At 38.1% G+C, this 23322-nt stretch overlaps 1 protein-coding gene across 1 annotated transcript; it reads left to right on the forward strand.

The window, feature by feature from the left end:
* Positions 1-7981: 7981 nt before the first annotated feature.
* Positions 7982-13756, forward strand: LOC121431209. Its single transcript, XM_041628720.1, has one exon. The coding sequence runs from the start codon at positions 7982-7984 to the stop codon at positions 13754-13756; it is 5775 nt and encodes a 1924-aa protein (XP_041484654.1).
* Positions 13757-23322: the final 9566 nt, after the last annotated feature.

The following is a 23322-nucleotide window of genomic DNA, read 5'->3' on the forward strand; positions in this document are numbered from 1 at the left end:
TATGTAACAGATTTTATTTTCATATCCCTTTCTTTTTCTTTTTTTTTGTCTTTGTTATGAAACTTGATGGGGCCTATGACCCCCAAGCCATCCCCAATCTGTACAACAATGAAGCCAAAGTTATGATGCATTTATTGTAGACCGCTTCGAGACTTCTGATATAAGAACTTATAAGCAAGTATGAAAATAATCATCATCAGTATTTAAGTTTATTTTTAATATCATAAAAACGAGCACGACGAGCGTTTGGCAAAAGCTAACTGGCCTGTGACAGATTACATGTTTATCGAATGTTCTATACTTGGAAAAGACCCTCAACCCAGGGTTTAATGCTAAAGAAAACTTAATACTGTTAGAAAAATTATCCTTAAAATAGAGTCTCGAGATCGAACACCTGTTATCTTACCAGATTGCCTAATCTTATACATTGTATCATGTAAAATTACAGGAAATTGGTATTTGATGTATGGAACCTTACAAATTTCCTTTAATAAAACACCCTTTTCCCCTTTTTAAACAGACCTCTTCTATTAAATTGCAGAAAAATTCCTGTTTTATGAAATCAGTTTTTTTTAACAGTGAGTGACGTGGTGACGTGGTGCGGTAGTTTAAGTGATGGGCTGATGAGACAGTGTACTTGCTATCATGGACCTATAGGTCCATGTTGCTATCAAAGTGGTCAGCGAGTTAAGTAAAAACAAGTTTTATTTCTTCATTATACTTAATACTTTATGACACACTATATGACACTTTTGAATGACTTGAGTTAATCCAAATTCTCCATAACATTTAATATTGGATATTTGATTGGCCATGTTGCCCTTTTAGTAGGCTAGGATATTTTTTTGCACTTTTTTACAAAAATTCCCTTTTGTACACCCGACAGACAATTTAAACAGTGGTTTTTTTATATTTATGTTTTATTGATGAATGTAATCAATCTCAGAGCAATCAAAATATTTACAAGTGATCAAAAATTTGAAACAAATATGCTATTTTAAAGGCTGAATAATTTTTGTTATTTCTGGAATTTACAAACAATAGAGGTAAACAATATAGCTAATCCTATTGTCCTTTTCACTTCCACTAGGAATTTATTGTCTACATTCTCTAGCTATTGTTTGTAAATTCCAAAAATAACATAGATTATTCAGCCTATTAAATAGCATGCCTAACAAAGCTAAAACTGAGACATTCTGGAATATTCTTATAATTCTGTGCTATGAATATCCTTAAAGAGAAAATAACTATGAATAAAATGAATGCAATTACTCTTACAATTCTACTTATATATAACAATAGTAGGAATGATGATTCTTGAGACCAAGAATATCGTTACAATAAGACTGATTGTCATACATAAGTCGTCGGTACACACTGACAAAAAGCAAGGGCCCGTGTGACAGGACTGTGCATAGACTCAAGTGGTTTCACAAGACATCGCTTCGATGGAATCACGTTGAAAGTAATTACCCTTACAACCTTTTATCTGTGTTAATGATCATTCCGTGTCCTTCCCTGAATAAATGTCTATATCACATCGATTTGAACCCCAGATAACCTTAATTCCATGATGTATTACACGCGTCTTGGAATAATACTTTGTACACTGTAAAAACTGTGGTGTTAAAACTGACACCAATTAGTGTTAATAGAGGACCACATCCTGAGGTGTTAAAATAACACCCTAGAGATTGAACATAACACCAAAGAGTGTAAATGTAATATAGGTGTTGTAATAACACCTATAGGTGTAAAACTAACACCACCAATTTAACACCGGTGTAAAATAACTGGTGTGGTCTTCTATGTACATGATGCATACCGGTTAACACCACAGTTTTTGCTGTGTATTACACGCGTCTTGGAATAATACTTTGTATGTTGTCACCTTAGGCAATACACACACACACCCTCACACACACGAGGGAGCACAACATGATTGTGTGGCAACATTTTCGTGAGGTCTCGAGACAGCGAATCGAGCGATCACATTTTTTTCTCTTTTTAAAATAAAAATCTAATATTGGGATAGATTTAGACGTGATATTAAAAAAAATAAAATCATACCTTATCCTATATCATCGCCTTTTCTTTCATTTTTTTCTGCTTCTGCTGCAACTCCTTGTTTTCTCTTGGTCATGGCCCATATTTTAGGGGGAGGGGTCAGGACATGACCCACAAGTCCACCGGCCATTGTTACCCCATTGCTTGAAACAATCTAGGTTAAGAAATGATAGAAACTTTCATAGTAGATTTTTTTTAAACTGAGCATACACAAGAGCAAGCTAATCTAATCAGACGGCGGCAGAGTCTGAATACTCAAACTTCTAATTATTGGCTAAATCGAAATCGAATAAAGTAAACTTTTGAAACAAAAAGGACAAGAAAGCAATCATTTGAATGTACCTTGGCGTCATTCAAGGTTAGCTTTATTTCTGTCGTTTGCAATATTTATTTCCTTTATTACACTAAAATAGTGACATGTCCTTCTCGGTCTGATGTGTGCCCCAAATTACTCTTTTATATCCCAAGTCTTTATCATTTATCTAAGTTTTTCGTCGATACACTTCTCAATTTGCACCCCCCGAGGCTTCGCAATCGAGGGGCTGGGTCGTGACCCCTTTTATGTTTGAAGTAGCTCAAAAAATCGAGGGGAAGGGGGGGGGGGGAGAAAACTATACCAATGAGGATATCAGCCTTTTTGGTTTAATTCCTTTATTTTATTCATTTTTTTTCTAAAGTCCATTTCCTTCAGGACGTCTTGCTCTCCCCCCCCATCAAAATACCTCGGCGCTGTTCTTGCCAACCCTATGTCTAATGGAATTTATAGCACAGTTCTCCCTCACTGACTTCTTTTATCATTTATCACGCATCATTTATACAAAAAAATATATATACCTAGCTCAGACTAAGTTACTATCTATAAAGCAAGTTGCTCCCTTTTTTTAATATTCTGGAGAAATATATTTTCATAATAATTGAATAAATCAAGTTTGTCTTTTCGGAAGAAAACTTTCTTCCTAAATGGCCGAGATGTGCTAAATTGATTAATATTTACAATCATATTTTGTTTATGCGTTATTATAAAGCGTGTATAGGGATGAGCCTTGCTATGCGCTTATGATATCCATTCTTCTTCTTCTTCTTCTTTTTTTTTTGCTTTTCAAATGTTCTTGGGACCAATTTATATTTTGTAGGGCAAACCTTTGTTTGAATCTTTTTTTTTTGCTTTTCAAATTCACGTCAGTACCCCCGGTCAAAAAGAAATTGTTCCCAGGGCCCTGCGCAGATGACAAGAGGTACACTCATTCAGCATTATGGTCGTTTAAAATCTTTCAATCATTCTTAAAATTTATATATGCTCAGTTCAAGATTCTTTCGATTTGACAAACAAGGTTTTTAGAATGTGAATGTGTTGTTATACAGTTTACTCTAAAATGCCAAGAAGGAAACTCTCCGAAGCACACCACGTGAGAGAGTTGTAACCTCCTTTTCTAGCTATGTTTTAAGGGTCGTTTTTTGCTTCCTCCAAACACAAAATAGCAATGTCGCTCGCCAGGATAATATTAATCATACTTTGTCATACCGACCGTGATGACTGAAGCTTTTGATCCCAAAAGGGGAAAATGTATTCCAACAAAGTTATTCAAATGACCTTTAAAAGAGTGCAAGCTTTCATTTCTGGTCGAGGGTTCATTCCCAAACGCCGTGAAGAGTGGCAAAGCGTGGGTTGTAGGCTTGTAGCCCCCCTTTTTGAGGGGGGGGGGGTTGCAATGTTGGCGAAACATTTCGGCCGGTGGGCTGATGGGGATGCAGGTGACAAACTAAACCAAGAGATAAATAAACATAGTGGCAATTCTGAAAATTGATTAATCTAACCATGCAAATTTGAGGAAAAGAAAAAAATGCGTCGGTAAGATATATTCTCGTTCACGTTTGAATTTGGTTCTTCCGTCTCCTTGAATATTTTCTGGCCTGCCATAATAAGAATGATAAAATACCGAGAGATTTCATTGAAAAGTGTGATTCCACGAGATGCACCATTTTTTTTTTCGTAACGAGTCTCCCCTTCTCCAAGTTCTCAATTTTTCTAATTGTTGATTAATTGAAGTTTCCATAACATGAAAACGGCAGCTTAAATGGGGGGTGGGGGGTACTCCTATCTTAGCCAACGCACTTTCAAGCGGAGGCAGTGTGTTTACAAGTTGCATTTTACCTGTCTCAAAATTCGGCCAGAGTCCTCGGGACAAGCTTTAATACCAAAACATTTTGATCGTGGAGATCTGGTAAATCACTTAGCAATGCACTTTCTTAAATGTTTTTGTCCGAAAAATATGATTCCTGGATGTCTTACGAATTTCAAATAAAAGAGCCAGAATAGCTGAACAGCTGCAGAATAAATGATTCGCATTAACCTTAAAGATGAAGCCCGTCCAAGTACACTGGACTAAATACCACTATTTAATAAAGAAAATATGAAGGGAAATGAATGTGAAAGTACGTATCAAGTTTAAGTTCAGTCAGTGTTTTCTGTCTATCATAAAATGAGACATAAAATGCTTCGCCATTCCTTTGTTTAAACAGGAAAACCGTAATTTAGCATCCATCACTTTCCTCTTTCTTTGAGATCAGTTGCTTGGGAAAACGGGGAAAAATCACATTACCAAATCTTGCAATAACGGATTCCTGAAGAAAGGAAAAGGAAACTGCTGAAAAGAAAACAAAAAATGAATCAGAAAACTATAATATTCATTGAACGGTTGAACTTGAACTTTTACAACAGTAGAATAATAGGACGAAAGGTTTGAGGGGCCAAGAATAGTTTATGGAACAAAATGTTGAAAAAGTCGTAAGCGCAAGCTAGAATATTATTGGTCTCAGTATTTTAATTTTACGAAAAGCTTATGTTGCTAATTTTGTGAGAGATCTGGAAAAGTTAATTAGAAAATTATCACTCTTTCAATTTTTAATTTGTTTCTCTATCTCCTTTTGCTTTCAATTGGTGTTGCAACATGGGGGGGGGTGTCATGTCCCCCAAGGCCCCTATCGTATAATATTTGCGATAATTTCCTGCACATACACATTATCTGCCTACAACGTCTCCAGGGGCGGCGACGGGATTTTGCGAGGGGGGCTGAAGATGGCGTCATATTTTTCTACATTGGACTGCATGTATAAAGTAATGATATAGTTACACGGCCTATATATCTCATTTTTTACTCTTACTTCTTTCATGATTTCTTGCCCTGTGGCACCGTTCCTGTAAAACGACTTTAACTTAACGAACATGACAATCGATTTTGCCTTTACTGAGGGGAAGTTCACCCTGAGAAAAAAGTTTATTGTAAAATAGCAAAAAAAAAATAATAATAAATGTTGCCAGTTTGAGAGAAATCTGTCAAATAATAAGAAAGTTAATAGAATTGTAATTAATTGATTTGTGGCGTCATATGCGACTTTTTTACATATGGAAAAAAAACCCCGATGAATTTTCATTTTCTAGAAAATCGATAATGGTTTTATTGTACATTCATTTTATCAATAGACAAATCATGTCACACCCGTTCCTAAAAAGAAAACAAAAAAAAATCGTCACGAACCATAAAAAAGAAAGTTTTTTTTTCATTTTACGTAACATAATGGGGCAGCTGCTCCTTTATGACGTCACAAATACATAACTTAAAATTCTAACAACTCCCTTAACCTTTAATGGATTTTCCTCAAACCTTCACCAATGTTTTTTTTTATTATTTTTCTGCTACTTTTTCGACAACAAATTTTTCTACAGGGTGAACTTCCCCTTTAACTTAACGAACATAACATCAATTCTGCCTTTAAATTCGCCCACATCGTACTGAAAGACAGGGGCTCACTTGGCGGGAAATGGCTGGGATAATATTTTGTCATGCCTTGGACCCTGATGGAGACCGAGGGCTATGGTTGGATGAGTACAAAAATCCTTTTCTTCGCACAAGGGAATGCAAACCAAATGTCGCACATGTTTCCTTCTTATCTCTCGCTTTTTTCTCTCTTTTTTTGTTGCTTGAATGTTTCGATTTCTTCATGAAAAACACATTCTATCTGCTGACGTTTGTCGAGGTTTTAGAGAACAAAAAGCTGTTCAGACAGGGAGTTTTAGTGAGGGGATAGGTTTATATATATATATATATATATATATATATATACATACAGAAATTATATTAAGCAATATATGTTTCGCTTAAATCAATAACCTAAAGGAATTTGTATATCAATGCCCGACCGGTGCCAATTATCGTCCCAGCTCACCCTGGCCTAAAGTTAACCATTACCATGGCAACGGACATGGAAACATCCGTGCATAATCTCAAACAATAACAATCATCCAAACTCATTCATTTCTATTAATTTATTTGGAAGCAGTTTCATATTGTTTCTAATCCTTTACTCTTCCTTTAACCAAAACATGAAACATATGGAAATGTTGTATCTTCATCTTCGATAGCTCGCCTCTCCCTCCTTCCGCCGGGGAGTGTTTCGATCGGTTGAAGGGCGGACCGTTCCGGTTTGCTCAAGGCTAACATTCATGAGTGAACAAAAGATTATATGATGTGCATGATAGGTGGGAGATAAGATATACCGACGTCCCTCTTCACATTAGTATGATTAGAAGAAAAAGTGTGTCTACTAGGATAAATAAATATCGCGTATAGATTGTTATTATTAGTAACATCTTTAATAAATCATTATCACAAGGAGTTTTTCTTGACTTATTCAAAATCGCCAAACTCAATCCAATTTTCAAAAGAGACAATCCTCATGAAATTCGTAATTATCGCCCAATTTCTCTTCTTCCAACTATATCAAAAATAGTATATAACTGACTTTATAAATTCATCAGCAAACACAATCTGCTAAATTCTAATCAGGATGGCTTTAGGAAAAAATACTGAACAAACTTGGCCTAATCTAAATCTGTGATAAATTTACAAACGCCATTGCTAGCAAAGTACATTTCATTGGCATATTTTGTGGCCTTAGTAAGGCATTTGATACACTCAATCACGACATTCTACTCTCAAAACTTAATTATCATGGCGTACGAGGTCAATCAATCCTTTGGTTCACAGTTTACTTAAGAAATCGGAAACAATACGTCGCATTTAATGGTCATGACTCTGACATGTCTGACTCACTTTTAGTTCATTGTGGTGTCCCTCAAGGCTCCATCTTAGGCCACTATTATTTTTACTATAATGTCAATGACATTATTGATACATCATCCATATTATCTGTAGCGGCGTTAAATGAGCACATCAATGCTACCACATATAACTCATGTTTCCCTTAAACTCCATATCTCCCAGTATGTCCAGTAATGTAAACACAAATTCACATTCCACTCCTAACCTTTGCTGACCCCTGCGAGGACATTATTTGACCGAAGGGAACATGAACAGACCCATTGCTAGTTATGATATCATTTCACCAAGGAGCTTCATGTAGATCACAGTGTTATAGTTGTTATGCTAGAGGGGAAAACAGTTGGTGAGTAAGACACTTCATTATTTTATTGTCATTTTCTTACATAAATGTTTGAATAAATGTAGTTATAGTGAAACTGTAAGACTATATGTATTTATGTTAACTCCTGAAGCGAATATGATGAAGAATTACATGTATTGTTATTTTGACGTATATCATATGAGTATATTCCTTATATCTACACTACAATGAACATTTAGAAATGATATAGACATTGATGAGATGAACATTGTTTTCTTTGTCATACAGTTAAACCACCATCGCTATCCAGCGGAATTAAAGGCATCATGCAAATTATGAAATGTTTCTGCTGTCAGGATTATTTAGATGTGTGCGTTTACAAGTTTCCATCAGTGTAGCGATAACGCAGCTACATTAAGTTTAACAACTGTATCAAGGAACCTAATTGCGATACATTAACTTCTATTGACTGGAAAGTACCGAATTGGACAAAATGTCTGCAGAGCTCAAGCAATCATGTATAGGATACCAGGGGAATCTCGCCAGGAGGTACAAGGAATTAGAGAATCTCCTTGTTGATAACAAAAACATTGAAGCAGTGAAAGTGAAGACTGATCAACTTCACAACGTGTTCCAACTTTATGAAGCCAAGTTTAAGGAGTACATTGCATCGATAAACGATGAGCCCAGTGATACTGAGGACGCTCTGCAGCAGTTCAACTCCGCAAAGCAAAACAAAGAGGAGTTTGATGAAAGGGTGATGACATGGATCAATGCAGCGAACCTTTCAACTAACCCAGTGGTTCCAGAAGACGATTGTCGCTCTCTTGGATCAAGGAGATCATCTCGCTCAACCCACAGCAGTGTGAGTTCTAACGTTAGCATGAGAGCGAAGGAGGCTAGAACACGGCAGATAATAGCAGAGCAGAAATTGAAGCAGCTCGCCGAAAAGAAAGCCTTAGAAGAACAGAGAAAGAAATTGGATGATCGTCTTGCCGAGTTGGACATTAAAAATGAAAGGGACAACGCTGCCATTGAAGCAGAGTACTGGACTCAAGAAGCTGAGGAAGAAGTACAAAGAGAAACAGACTGGATGGGTCAAGATGTAGGTAGGAAGCCAAATATATCTAGTATTAAGGGAATGGGATTCACATTGCCTGATATAGAGGCTAAGAATATAGGCATTCAAGGCGTCCTAGAAGATAACATTCCTGGGCTAAGCCCCAGTTCTATATACCTATCTAAAGAAAGAAAAGTACGCCATAATGAAGGGAAGGGTAATGATGTTACTGCCAATGACGTAGATTATTTCCAGGCTGATCCAATGAATATCAATCACAATGCAGCACAGCAGCTGCGTGATTCAATGATGTTAGCAATAAATATGCCCAAACCAGAATTAGTATGTTTTGATGGTGAACCAACGAAGTACTGGAATTTCATTCATGTATTCGATGTCAATGTTGCATGTAGGATAAAGGATGAGAGAACCAAGTTAATGTACTTAACCCAGTTCTGTGTAGGGAAAGCCAAGGAAGCTATAGAATGTTGCGGGCTGATGAATCCAAAAGATGGGTATAAGCAGGCGCGTAAAATTCTACAGAAGCAGTTTGGGCAACCACATATCATCACTGAATCGTTAGTAAGAAATGTTGTAAATAGACCTCAAGTAAAGCCAAATGACAGCAATGCATTGTCGGATCTAGCTCGCGAAATGCGCAGGTGTCAAATTACACTAGAGCAAATGGGGAATACGGCAGACCTCAATGCCAGCGATACACTCATTAAGATCCATCATATTCTGCCAACATATCTGCAATACAAATGGGCGGAGAAGGCAGACTGTCTCCTCGCGGCACAAGAAACACCCAATTTCGCCCATATGATTGATATGATAGAAAGAGCCGCCCAGATATCAAGTAACATGTACGGTAGGAGCATCGGGAAACCAGGTAATGATTCCTCAAAACCAAGTCAGAAAGGCACCACCAGGAACCCACCAGGACGCATGGTTACATCCTTGGCTACTGAGGGCCAGAGTTCACAAGGGGAACAAATGCGAAAATGTCCATGCTGTGAAGGTCAACACCAGCTAGGCACATGTCCCAAATTCAAAGATAAGCCTCGGCGCGAAAGGTTGAGATTGGTCCGTGAGAAAAGGTTATGTGATAATTGCTTCAAACCTAATCATGTGGCGAGAGTTTGCAGATCGCCGCCAGCCTGCACAATAGAAGGTTGTACTTGGAAACATCACAGCCTCTTGCATTTCACCAAAGAGGAGCCACAATCTGACATCCCTGCCACTGATGTCAATGACTTGGCGGCAACTACTGAGGACCCGTCTGGAACAAACCTTTCCATGGTTGGGTCAAGAAGAGTTTGTCTCAGAGTCCTTCCTGTGAAGGTGAAGGCAAATAACAGGCAAGTTGAGACATGGGCCATTCTCGACAATGGAAGTGATGTCTCTTTATGTGATAGAAGTCTGGCAAAAGAGCTAGGACTTAGAGAAAAGGAAACCCAGTTTGCGTTAACAACCATCAGCCATGATAACTGTACAATGAAAGGTAGTGAGGTGAGCTTTAGTGTGGTGGGAGTAGAAGAGTCAGATGAAATAGAGCTAAATGGTGTCTGGACTGTAGACAAACTTCCAATCTCAAAGGAAAGCATTCCAAGCCAAGATGATATTTCAAAATGGGCACATCTCCGAGGGATTGCACTTCCACAAGTAGAGCAGGGCCAAGTAAAGCTCTTGATTGGAGGAGACGCACCCGAAGCATTCTGGATTGTTGAAGAACGGCGAGGCAAAAGGAAGGAGCCCTACGCCATACGGGGTCTCCTAGGTTGGACATTAATGGGTCCTACTGATAGAGTCAAAGATCGCAGAATGTCGACATTCAGGACAAGTATTGTTCCTGAAGAAGACAATCATCTACATGAACAGGTGGAACGCTTCTGGAAGATGGAGTCTGCAGGATCGTTACTTGAAACTGATGTTGGGGAGTCTACTGATGACAAAAAGGCTAGACAAATGATGGAAAATTCCATCAAGAAAGTCAATGGCCACTATCAACTCGACCTGCCATGGAAGCATGAGCAGCCAAATCTTCCCAACAACCGTCGTCTAGCAGAGGTGAGATTGCGTTATCTCAAGAAGAAACTAACAAAGGATGACCTGCTGCTCCAAATGTACAAAGACACAATGCAAGGCTATTTAGATAAGGGGCATGCCAGGGAAGTTCCTGCTGCAGAAACCATGAAACAGGCCTGCACAGGAGAGGTACAATCAAGCAAGAGATGGTACTTGCCTCACCACCCGGTCTTACATCCACATAAACCAAATAAGGTACGCGTAGTATTCGACTGCGCCGCGAAATATCAGGGCATCTCGCTCAACAGTCAACTACTACAGGGCCCGGACTTCACCAATAGCCTTGTTGGCGTGTTGACCAGGTTTCGCCAAGGGAAAATTGCCCTTGTAGCTGACATAGAAGGGATGTTCCATCAGGTCAAGGTTACACCACAGGACTGTGATGCACTCAGGTTTCTATGGTGGCCAAATGGGGACCTGCAAAGAGAACCAAAGGAATACCAGATGTTAGTACATCTATTTGGTGCAACGTCATCGCCAAGTTGCGCAGGGTATGCCCTACGCAAAACAGCCGAGGACAGTCAATTAAACCAAGATGATGAAGCTTTCAGAACAGTCACTGAAAACTTTTACGTTGACGATTGTCTGAAGGCTGTTGAGACTCAAGAAGAAGCGGTAACTCTTGCCCATAAATTGCGCTGCCTCCTTCAGAGTGGAGGATTCAGACTGACGAAGTGGATAAGCAATGACCCTGTCGTATTGAAGACTATCCCAGAGTCTGAAAGAGCCAAGTCAGTACTCGACCTTGGGCTCAATGACCTTCCAACTGAGCGGACTCTGGGAATTCTATGGAATGTCAAGACGGATATGTTTGAGTTTAAGGTAGCAGTCAAGGAGAAGCCCCTAACTCGGAGAGGAATATTGTCGGTGACGAGTTCTCTGTATGATCCGTTAGGATTTGTCTCACCATTCGTTCTCACAGCAAAGATCCTGCTGCAAGACACTTGTGCTCAAGGTCTTGGATGGGACGAGCCAGTTGGTGGGGCTGAGGAATCAAGATGGAGGCAGTGGTTGGAAGAGTTGCCTCAGCTTTCTGACATCTCCATCAACAGATGCTTGAAATCAAAGTCTGATAAGGATATCAGGATCTATGAACTCCATGTCTTCTGTGATGCCTCTCAACGAGGGTACGCAGCAGTGACTTATCTGCGGACAATAGACACAGCCGGCAATATTCATTGCAGCTTTGTCTTCGGCAAGACCAGGCTTTGTCCTTTGAAGGTTATGACTATCCCAAGGCTAGAACTCTCAGCAGCAGTACTAGCATGTTCGATAAGTGAGACAGTGAAAAGAGAACTCAGGCTGCCTGTCACATCAACTACTTTCTGGACGGACTCCACCTCAGTCCTCCAGTATTTGAGGAATGAGAGCAGGAGATTCCACACCTTTGTGGCTAATAGAATCTCAAAGATTCAAGACGTGTCAGATCCCTCGCAGTGGAGACATGTGGATACCAAGTCTAATCCTGCGGATGATGGATCGAGAGGAGTCCCAGTCAGACAGTTGGGTCGTTGGATCAAAGGGCCAGAATTCCTGTTGAACGAAAGAGACACGTGGCCAGTGAACCCAGTTGTGTCACAGGGTAACATTGAAGAACTCAAGGTTGACCCAGAGGTAAAGAAATCACAGGTATATGTGACGATGGCCAGCAGTAGTTTGGATGAGCTCATGAAAAGATTCTCTACCTGGACTCGCTTGAAACGAGCAGTAGCTTGGATTTTGAGATTTAAGAATTATATAAAGTCAAAGGTGACTGGCGATATCATCTCCAGAGGAGACTTGACGGTTGACGAGCTGGAAAGTGCAGAGAGGGAAGTGATTTGTCGATTACAGAGACAATCATTCCCCTCAGAATTCCTTACTGGGGCCGGAGAGAGGATGGTTTCTCTCGATAAGCTGGATCCCATCTTAGTAGATGGACTCCTACGAGTGGGAGGGCGACTGGATAGAGCACCTGTAGAGAATAGTTTGAAATATCCATTAATCTTACCGAGTCATCATCATGTCACTGAGCTGATAGTCGTAGACCATCATCAGAAGGTCGGGCACAGTGGAATGGGCATGACATGGGCATCCCTGAGAGAGCGTTATTGGATAATTAAGGGTGGTGCTACTGTTCGGCGTATCATTGGTAATTGCTTTAAGTGTAAGCGTCGCAATGCCTCAAGAGGTCAGCAGTTTATGGCTGATCTGCCCGAAGTGAGAGTAACGCCAGGTGAGCCCCCTTTCACCAACACTGGTGTAGACTTTTTCGGGCCATTTCTTACCAAACATGGTCGTAGTATGCAGAAAAGGTATGGATGTGTGTTCACCTGCCTTGTGACGCGAGCAGTACATTTGGAAATGGCATCCAGCTTGGACACCGACTCATTCATTAACACCCTACGTCGTTTCATTAACCGTCGAGGTCAACCCAAAGTCATGCTAAGCGACAATGGGACAAACTTTAAGGGTGGCAATAAGGAGCTCAATGAAGCTCTTGCTAGTATGGACCGTGTCAAGGCCAACAAATATTTGACTATCAGGGGCATCAAATGGCACTTCAACCCCCCAAGTGCGAGCCATATGGGTGGCGTGTGGGAGAGGGTTATCAGGTCAGTAAGGAGAATCTTGACAAGTCTCCTACAGCAACAGACACTGACCGATGAAGCATTGATGACTCTTTTCAGTGAAGTAGAGGCCATACTAAATGCCAGACCACTGGTAAACCTGAGCATGGATGCCAGAGATGATGAACCCTTGACACCAAATCACCTTCTTTTGCTCAGGAAGAGTCCGAGCTTACCTCCAGGGATCTTCAAAAAGGAAGATTGTCTGCTCAGAAGAAAATGGAGACAGGTTCAATACCTAGCGGATCGCTTCTGGTCAAGATGGGTCAGGGAATACTTACCATTACTGCAGGAGCGACAGAAGTGGGTAAAGCCTCGAAGGAACTTTGAGACTGATGACTTAGTCCTTGTTGTGAATGAAGATATGCCTAGAGGTCGGTGGCCTATTGGCCGGGTAGTTGCAACACACCCAGACAAGCGTGGCCTTGTAAGGCAAATTGAGGTTAAAGTTGGGTCGAAATACTATAAAAGGCCGATATCAAAGCTATGCCTTCTCGAAGCATCAAAGTAGGATTGCAACATTCTAGAAGTGGTTCTTTCGCACCCCTTGAGATGTGTCTGAAGCACATAACGACATTCCCATAGTTCGATTCTTATAGATTTCTGTCTGTGCTTTGTTATAACATAAAGTTATGAACGTCTGTTCCTAAATATATGGGGCTATAACAATGTCTCAAATTAACATGTGCATGGATGCAACTAGAAATACAGCGCATGCTATGTATGGCATGCATCACCTTAACTATTTCCCGCTCTGACGCGATTGACACCTGCACTATAGCTTGCTTCAGTCGATTCTTGCTGACACTCCACACGTACAGACATAGCCATTGTATTTAGCTTATTATAAACTTAAATTTGTTGTGCGCGGTGCATTCTCGAAAAATGCTAAAGCTTAATTTAACGTGGCCAAATTACCATTAACTATGGTGCCCTTTGAATAAAAAGCACCCTTGGCATACAAGATACATAGAACTAGGTTATATAGTGTTAATTTGATTTCTTTCTATATAGGAAGACAAAATGTGAAATTTGTACAAATTTACATGGAACTTGTCAAAATATTGTCTAAATGGTATTAACCGTAGATGTATACCTGTATTTGTGTTCTTTTATTAAGTATTCATGTTTTCATGCATATTGAATTTTAATTGACATTTTGCTTTCGTATATTTCCTTCATCACTCTCTGTATCCCGCCTTGCCATTCTTTCTCCCACTCTCCCTCTCCTCTTTCTCACTGACATTATTTTTATCTATCTCTCTCTCCCCTGCATGCTTATGAAATACCTATTTTCTATCGCTTATGCCACTAGATATTCGCTAAAAGTGTACATGGGTTTGTTGCTGTTATTAATGTTTTAGTTTATTTGATTGTGTGTATGTAAAGACATAGTTCGAACGAAATGTTGGCAGATTCCAGTGACATTCTACTGGATTCCATTCGTACAAATTAACTAATGATACAAGTTATCTTTAAAGCATCGAGTCGAATAAAATTATGATGGAAGAAATGATGTAAATGTGATATATTAATGTTACAATATTGTCACCTTTGTATATATCTACAGTATATTGCGCCGTGTATTGAATTTCCTGGTCTGTCGCATTCTCATATTCATTCTCTCTCGATGTATCCCCCTTTTTAAAGCAATACATTAGACGTAAGCTGTTCCTTAGTTTTAATTGTACTTTCATTTTACTTATGGAATATAACATAGCTTTATATCAATATTTCACATTGCATAATATTCTAGTAAATTTGTATGTTAATGTTATTATTCTATACACGTAACTTGTTCTAGGCCGCTATAAGAAGAATCATCCACCTGTAGTCTGATGATTGGGGCCGGTGATGTAGCGGCGTTAAATGAGCACATCAATGCTACCACATATAACTCATGTTTCCCTTAAACTCCATATCTCCCAGTATGTCCAGTAATGTAAACACAAATTCACATTCCACTCCTAACCTTTGCTGACCCCTGCGAGGACATTATTTGACCGAAGGGAACATGAACAGACCCATTGCTAGTTATGATATCATTTCACCAAGGAGCTTCATGTAGATCACAGTGTTATAGTTGTTATGCTAGAGGGGAAAACAGTTGGTGAGTAAGACACTTCATTATTTTATTGTCATTTTCTTACATAAATGTTTGAATAAATGTAGTTATAGTGAAACTGTAAGACTATATGTATTTATGTTAACTCCTGAAGCGAATATGATGAAGAATTACATGTATTGTTATTTTGACGTATATCATATGAGTATATTCCTTATATCTACACTACAATGAACATTTAGAAATGATATAGACATTGATGAGATGAACATTGTTTTCTTTGTCATACAGTTAAACCACCATCGCTATCCAGCGGAATTAAAGGCATCATGCAAATTATGAAATGTTTCTGCTGTCAGGATTATTTAGATGTGTGCGTTTACAAGTTTCCATCAGTGTAGCGATAACGCAGCTACATTATCTTTTGTATTTTTCGCTGACGACACAAATATTTTTTTTCTCATAAAAATCTTACTTCCTTATACAATATTTTAAATCAATAAATAAATATAGTATCACAGTGGTTCAAAGCTGACAAATTATCTTTGAACACACAAAAAACTCATTACATATGTTTTAAACATCATTCTCATATTTCTAATACACAAATTCACTTACAGATTGACGGCAAGTCACTAGAACGGAAAACTTCATCTATATTTTAAGGGGTTATCATAGATGAAGCTTTATGTTGGAATGAGCATCTGCACCATATTGTAATGAGTATTTCGAGAAGCAATGGAATTATTTCTTGGTTAAAATTTATTTTGCCTCTTAAAACTTTATTCCTATTCCATAGTACTCCCGTATACAACCTATTGTAACGTTGTTTGGGTAAATTGTGGCTCTACAAAGCTGACCTCTTTACATTATAGATTATTTTGTATATAGCAAACAATATAAATATTTTTGATAATGTATTGTGAACGCAGAAATAAAAATAAAACAAACAAATTATTATTTGTATCTTCATTATTATTATTGTTGTTGTTGGTATTATTACTATAATTTCCGAATAAACTGACTGTCCTGTTGACTCCGTATAAATTTGAAATAAGATAAGACTAATTCAGATTAGGGGGGAAGACTGCTACATGACAGAACCTATCACACAAAAACCTCGTGAAAAACATAGCTTGACCATGAATTAAAAAATATGCCCGAATCATTCTGCCATACCTGCCAGATGCTTTAAAACATCGTCCCCTATTTACGCTGCCTTGGGGAACCATATTTCAAGAGTGTCCATTATCTGTGTTTACGACAGCGTAATACTTGAGGGGATAATTTGTCGGCCTACTAATAAATTTTAAACGTACTTATTCTTAAACACGTTACCATGGTTATAAGAACAAAACACACATATTTTTTTAGAAGACATTTAACTCTGGGAAGTATGCTTATTGCTGGGCGGAACGGATTTGAAAGTACGGGGGGGGGGCTGGCCGTCTCCCCCCTCCAAAAAAAATCTCTATCAGATGGCTATGGATAACTTTTTGTAATATGCAATATCTATCGCTTTTTGCAATATTTCTAATCGCTGCATATCATAGGCGGTTTAGCATAGCGACACAGGAATCCTGGGTAGGGAATAGGTCAACTTAATGACCGTGGCCCACAGGCCTTCCCTACCGCACCTGATTGGATGAAAAAAAAGATCATTACATACAAATAAAGTTACAATATTGAATTAAATGATAGTATAAATATCATTCATTATCATATCTCCATGAAAATAGCGTACTGTATTTGGCATGCCGTGACAGAGGAAATTCGTTTTTTGATGAACGAGAAAAGGTCTTTCATTCTCTAGCATACTCATCATGGTAACTCCCCTGACCAAACATGGTCCTTACTCGGGAATACTTGCCAAGCATGTCGAATGTGACATCCAATTTACCGCCTGGATCAATTTGTCTTTCGTCGCCGGGTTGATCATGTTGAGGGCGTCCTTGAAGGGATCTTTCAGAGTTCAAGATAGAGTTCAGAAACATTGTGAAGAAGAATGAGAACATTATACCTTCAGAGAAGGGCACATTGTAATGGTCTTACCACATTTTCGGCAGGCTCAGCAAACATTGCAAATATGCGTTTGGTTGGATGGGACTATAATAAACCAAGGAAATTTACCCTCATAAATTGTGACTGGGTTCGCCGAGTGCATTTTTTTATTGGGGCACATTATCCCTCATAAATAATCGCAATCTTCGTAAAAAGTATAACATGAAAGCGCTTGCTTACAGATTGGTTTGATTTGATTTTTTTTCTTCTGCATTCATAACATTCGAATACAATACAATTTTCATTACGTAACAAACGTAGTATATCGGTAATTGATTTTGGTATGAATCATAAGGAAAAAAAGGCATTCTAAACAAACATGATCTACTACCGTCAAAGAAATTTTAACATTTATAGTTTGCAAGGAAAGGATTGTCATAATAAGCAGATTGCTTATTAGGGGGACTGGGAGATCTGGCCCCAAAGGTTTTGAGATCCCCAAGAGAGAGGGAGAGAAAGAAAGGAAAAAGGCGAACTGTGTATTTTTTCTTTGATAGTTTTTCAAATGTATTTAAAAGATTGGCTTTTGTACATTTGTTTTCAAAATTGTGCTCGCTCTCCCGAAGATTTTGATATATTTCCCCCATACGCAATGTTCGCCCCTTATTCTATCTTTGTCCATTTATTTCTTTTTTGCTCATTTTATACGCTCACACATGAAGGCTTACCAAATAACAACGAAGACGACGGCAACGATGGTAATCCTGATAGTGCCCATGATGAACATGATGCAGACAGGATTATCTTTAGCGTCATTGATTTGGAGCCTCGGTGGACCCGTGTTACCTTTTCGATACGAACATGGCAATATCTAATACAATCTTGAACATCATAGTATACCGCGTTTCAAAACGAGGGGAAGGGAAGTCCAGCCTTCGTCATGAAATGGTGTGTTAGAAAGGAGAAGAATGAATAAAACAGAACGATGAAAGTTGAAAAGAAATCGGACAAACAATAAGAAAGTAATTGCTGTTTTAAAAATTGAGATCCCTAAGACTATATATATATTTGAAAATGGCAACTAGGTAAGTGAATTATGACATGGGGCAAAGACAACTTTCCTATAGGCCATGTACTTTATAAATCAGGGATTTGTGGGTTTTCTCTTAAGTTCCTATTCCCCTGCATGGGGCAGTAATCTAAATATAACCCAGGTAGTATATTGTCATGAAAGAAAAATACAGTTTGGAGAAAAACTTTTGAATAAAACGACATCTTAGCAATTTCATGTATTGGACTGCATGAAGAGTAGTCCTTGCCTTACATCACTATGACATCACATACGCAGCCAATTTGAAGTCTCCATGTGTATACTATAGTGATTACCAATATTTACAACTTTTTTAAAATTCATACGTTTCTTATTGTTTATCCGATATTGTTCAAACTTTCTCCTATCAACTTGTCTAATTTTTCTTTCTCCTCTAGAAACAAGTTTTTATTTGGTAGGATTCCCTGCACCTTGTACGTCATTCATTGCTTGGAGCCTTGATAATGTTCCGAGCATGTGAATGTTCTAAAAAAAATCAAGAGACACTGCGCACGATTGTTGTAAGGTAAAGGGGGGGGGGGTGGTTATTGGGACAATTATGATTTCTTTTTCGCGTGTCAAAAAATCTTCAACGACTCGACGACGAGAAGGTCGTAAATGTGGTGACATCTTTAAGTCTTTTTATTTACTGATTCTGTTTTTCTTGTCATTTTTTCCGGACGATCAGTTTTGGTATAACATTTTTCTTGCATTATTTTCATTTTTATATTTTGTTTAGCTTCTCATAAAATTTATCGACATGAAAGTCGCAGAATGTGATGACCCTTGACTTTTATGTCAGAAGATATTTAAAGAACAGGTGGGTTCCCTGTTGGGCCCCCTTTCCTGATAAAAAATAAATAAAAATCATCGATCAGCTTCCGAATCTTCGTTGGTAACATCTATATTCTATCTTACTTACATGGCAAAATGAAATAACTATCCTTATCCTCCGGACGAGTCAATACGACTTCCCTCAACTTCAACATATTCAATGTTTTATTGGTTTTGAAACAAATCGAAACATGGCTTACTGAATTTCTAGACAATCTCCACCCCGTCTACCACAGCATAGACCTTGATTGATAGATTTCTCAAACCGAATGAAGTCATTTTCTTGCAATATGATTCAAAATGTCACGTTATAAGGATAACCTCAGTGTCGAACATGTTCTGGCAAAGTTTTGAATTCCGGATAGGTATGATGAGTCTGTTTCTCTGATTCTTCAGTCTCTAGATTTAAGTTATCCGGGGAGTTGGAATTAACTTCCACCGGTTACCAGAGTGAATTAAAAGGGGAGGGGGGAGGGTTCACACCGATGACGAAGATGCTTTGATAAAATCCGGAAAATGGAGAAATGATATTGGTGGAGGTTTGAGGAAAGTCCATGAAAGAATTCGAGAGTGTTTATATTTCTAAGTTGTGACGTCAAATAAGTGCAGCCGCCCCATACGTCAATGTGATAGACATGATCATTTCCATTTCTTAGTTGAATTAACTATTTATCTTGTAGAAGGGAAGATGGAATGATGTGTCTGATATGATAGGCCTATATGCCCGGAACAAATAAAATATCTTTCAATCTATGGGAAAATTGCATTAAACAATAAAACATACATATCTCACGGCAAATTGAGGAGCAACTTGTTTGCGACGTCACATAAGCGAAAGTTTTAACATTCATTAATCCGTTATATTCTTTGACGGACTTTCATTAAATCTTCACGATTATCTTTCTCTCTCTATCTCTTTCTGGTTTCGGTAAAAACTTTTGGTTAACTTCATCTATGATGTGGTTTCCTCGCACAATGCACATTGCCTATTACACAGCTGTATACCTATAGGACCTATTTTCCTAAATTATTGTTGAGTTGTCTTATTTGTTTTCATTTAAATCATTTTCCTATTTATTTCATTGTTCATTTCCTTTTATCAGTTTATCCATTTAATCATAAACATTATGATTTATAATAATACATGTGGCCTATCTAAAGCGCCAAATCCACTCTGTGGAATGTTCATTTATTTATTTATTTATTCATTCATTAATGAAGAGTTAATTTTCCTCTGGCCATGTTATGGTTATTTTATTTTTTACATTCATATTCTTTATATATACATATATTCATTTACTTTTTGAAATAGGCATATTCATTGATTCACTCTAGCATTTAAAAAAAATCCTAATAGGGCATTTTTTCTGATAAATTCTAAGCAAATAAATTAATCTTCTACTATTCCTCTGTCTCTTCTTTCTTGATAAATTCATGTTTTTGACATCCCCTATTCAGTGAATGCATAGGATGCCTTTATTTATTTATTTATTTATTTATTCATTCATTCATTCATTCATCTATTTATTTATTTATTTTATTTATTTATTTATTTATTAATTTTATGTATCTATTCATTTATTCCTTTCTTTCTTTATTTATTTATTTATCTATTTATTCATTTATTTATTCATTTATTCCACTGACACAAATCCTTTCTCTTCGTCTTTGGTCAATGACTTCGAGTGACCCGCGGTATCACATGATCGACTGGTATTTTTAGGTTGTTTTTTCAGTGGTGAGTGTCACGTTCTTTTCTTGAAACCCCTGATTTACACGGAGTATGTTGTCCCAGGGCTTGATCTACTACCCTCGTTACAACTATTAAAGGACAACGAACCCCCCCCCCCCGGGGGGCACTTACATTGACGAGTGGATACCATGCACGACCAAAAAAAAACATGTAAAATTGATGTCTTTTTCACGATAGGGCACGTTACGTACGTAACGTGATAAGGGTGTCAAAAACACAAAAATAATGGGGTCGAATTTGCGGGGATGATAAAACAAAATTAAAATGTTTTATAAAGGATGCCCTTTTTGCCCCAACACTTTGTGTTCAGAGTCCGATTTGCGCGAGATGTAGAAGGTGGGGTCGTACTAAACCAAATAAGGTAAAGCCGACGACCAAGGACCCGGCCGTAACAATAAAACATTCCTGTACTTGTTTAGGGGTTCATTTCAGGGAATATTTGCCAAGAGTATCGTTTTGTTTCCAATACTTGTTAGGGTAGGGTTTCACACGCCAATACTTGTTAAGGGGCCGGTGCATTTTCAGAATATGGAAATTACGTGTTTAGGGGCTTTTCGAGACCCCATGGTCGCCCATGGTATCCACTCGTGAACGGAAGTGCCCCCCCCCCCGGGACGAAACCCTTCATACCAGCAAGGTAACAGATCAATGAAAGTTTGAGTATATAAGATTGAATGAAGAATCAGCAATTGATGATCATTTTTGTATGTACACTATGATCAGTTCACTCTCTTCTTTGTGTGATCAAAGTTAAAAAAAATCAACGCTCAAAATCAAAATCAATAAAATAAAAGAATAAATCTAAATAAGACAATTAACAAATAAACAATTGATTATAAAACCAACAAAAATGTTTTCAAATTGTACATTATCTTGTAAAGTACAGCAGAGTCCAGCTCATTTTAAATGTGGCATCGACTGAACTTAAACTTCTATTCCGGTCAAACTCACTGCCAGCGATTAAACAGACTATATTCCCACGACAGTCATTGAAGCTGTCGACATTGACTCAATTTCTTCTTTTGAATTTCATTGTCTGGCCGACGTTCAACTAAACCAATGGGTAATTTAATTTTGACCCAAACGGGGACCTGGATTTTCTAAGAGCTCGTGTGCCTTTCCCCATGACCTTGTAAGGTAAATCCTTTGAAACTGCGCTTCATCTCTCATCACTCCATTAGGCATACAATTAAATTTAGCAATCGTTAAAGTAGTTTTCTCCATTGCCATTGAACCCAGGCACGAATATAATGGGGGGGGGGGGCTGCATGAAAATAGGGGCACGATTGGTTGGTTGTTACTACGGACTTTTCAAAAGGGGTACATGCATTTCTGTTCAGACAAAAAACAAATAGATAACCAGCACCAAAAAAGTCTTCATTCCCTAAATGGAAGGTGATAAATGACAATTTCGATAAGCAAGTACAAAAGGGGGACTGTCGGCTTCGTTCTTCTTGTTTCAATAATATACACTATTACATGAACAAATTAAATTTACCGTTACCAGGGCCCTGCATGCAACCCTCATATGCCATGAGTTTAATGATTATATACAATATAGAATACCATTAATTGTTGATTTATTATCTTTATGGGTCTGTAAAGAGCACCTAGTGTAATAGTCGATTTGACAGTCTCATAGGCTCAATACACCAACCTAGAAATGTTCTTTCCGATGAAGTTTTTTTCTTGATTCGTGTTCCTAAGGGGTCCTAGAACAAATTCAGCTTGGTTGCCAAAAGTTGCCGTTTGGGCAATTTTGCTAATTTGCATAAATCCAAAATGGCCGCCAGATGCCATCTTGAAAACCTAACTTTTGAACCCCTGTCCACAAAATGATGAGTAATGACTCGTTTTAGGGGTTTAGAGATGTGTAGAACTGATTTCTGTAATCATTTTTGCAATATAAGGTCATCTTCAGGTCAAATCCAAGATGGCCGCCATATGCAATCTTGAAAAATTGACTTTTGTTCCCCTTGCCCAAGAATGACGAGTAATACCTCTATTTAGAGGTTTTGGGGTGTGCAGAATCCATTTCTGCTTTCTATTTTGCAATATAATGTCATCTTCAGGTCAAATCCAAGATGGCCGCCATATGACACCATCTTGAATTATCAATTTTTGAACCCTTTGCCCCAGAATCATGCATAATAACTCTATTCATGAGTCATTAGGTATGTTGATTCAATTCATGTAGTTATTTTGCACAAAGGATAATCTTCAGATAAAATCCAAGATGGCCGCCAACCGCCATCTTGAAAAATTACTGTCTGAGGCTTATACGTGTTAAAACTAATGTAAAGGGATTTCAGTAAGATACTCATTTCTTTTATT

Source organism: Lytechinus variegatus, chromosome 17 (assembly GCF_018143015.1).
Source record: "Lytechinus variegatus isolate NC3 chromosome 17, Lvar_3.0, whole genome shotgun sequence".
Taxonomy (NCBI): Eukaryota; Metazoa; Echinodermata; class Echinoidea; order Temnopleuroida; family Toxopneustidae; genus Lytechinus; species Lytechinus variegatus.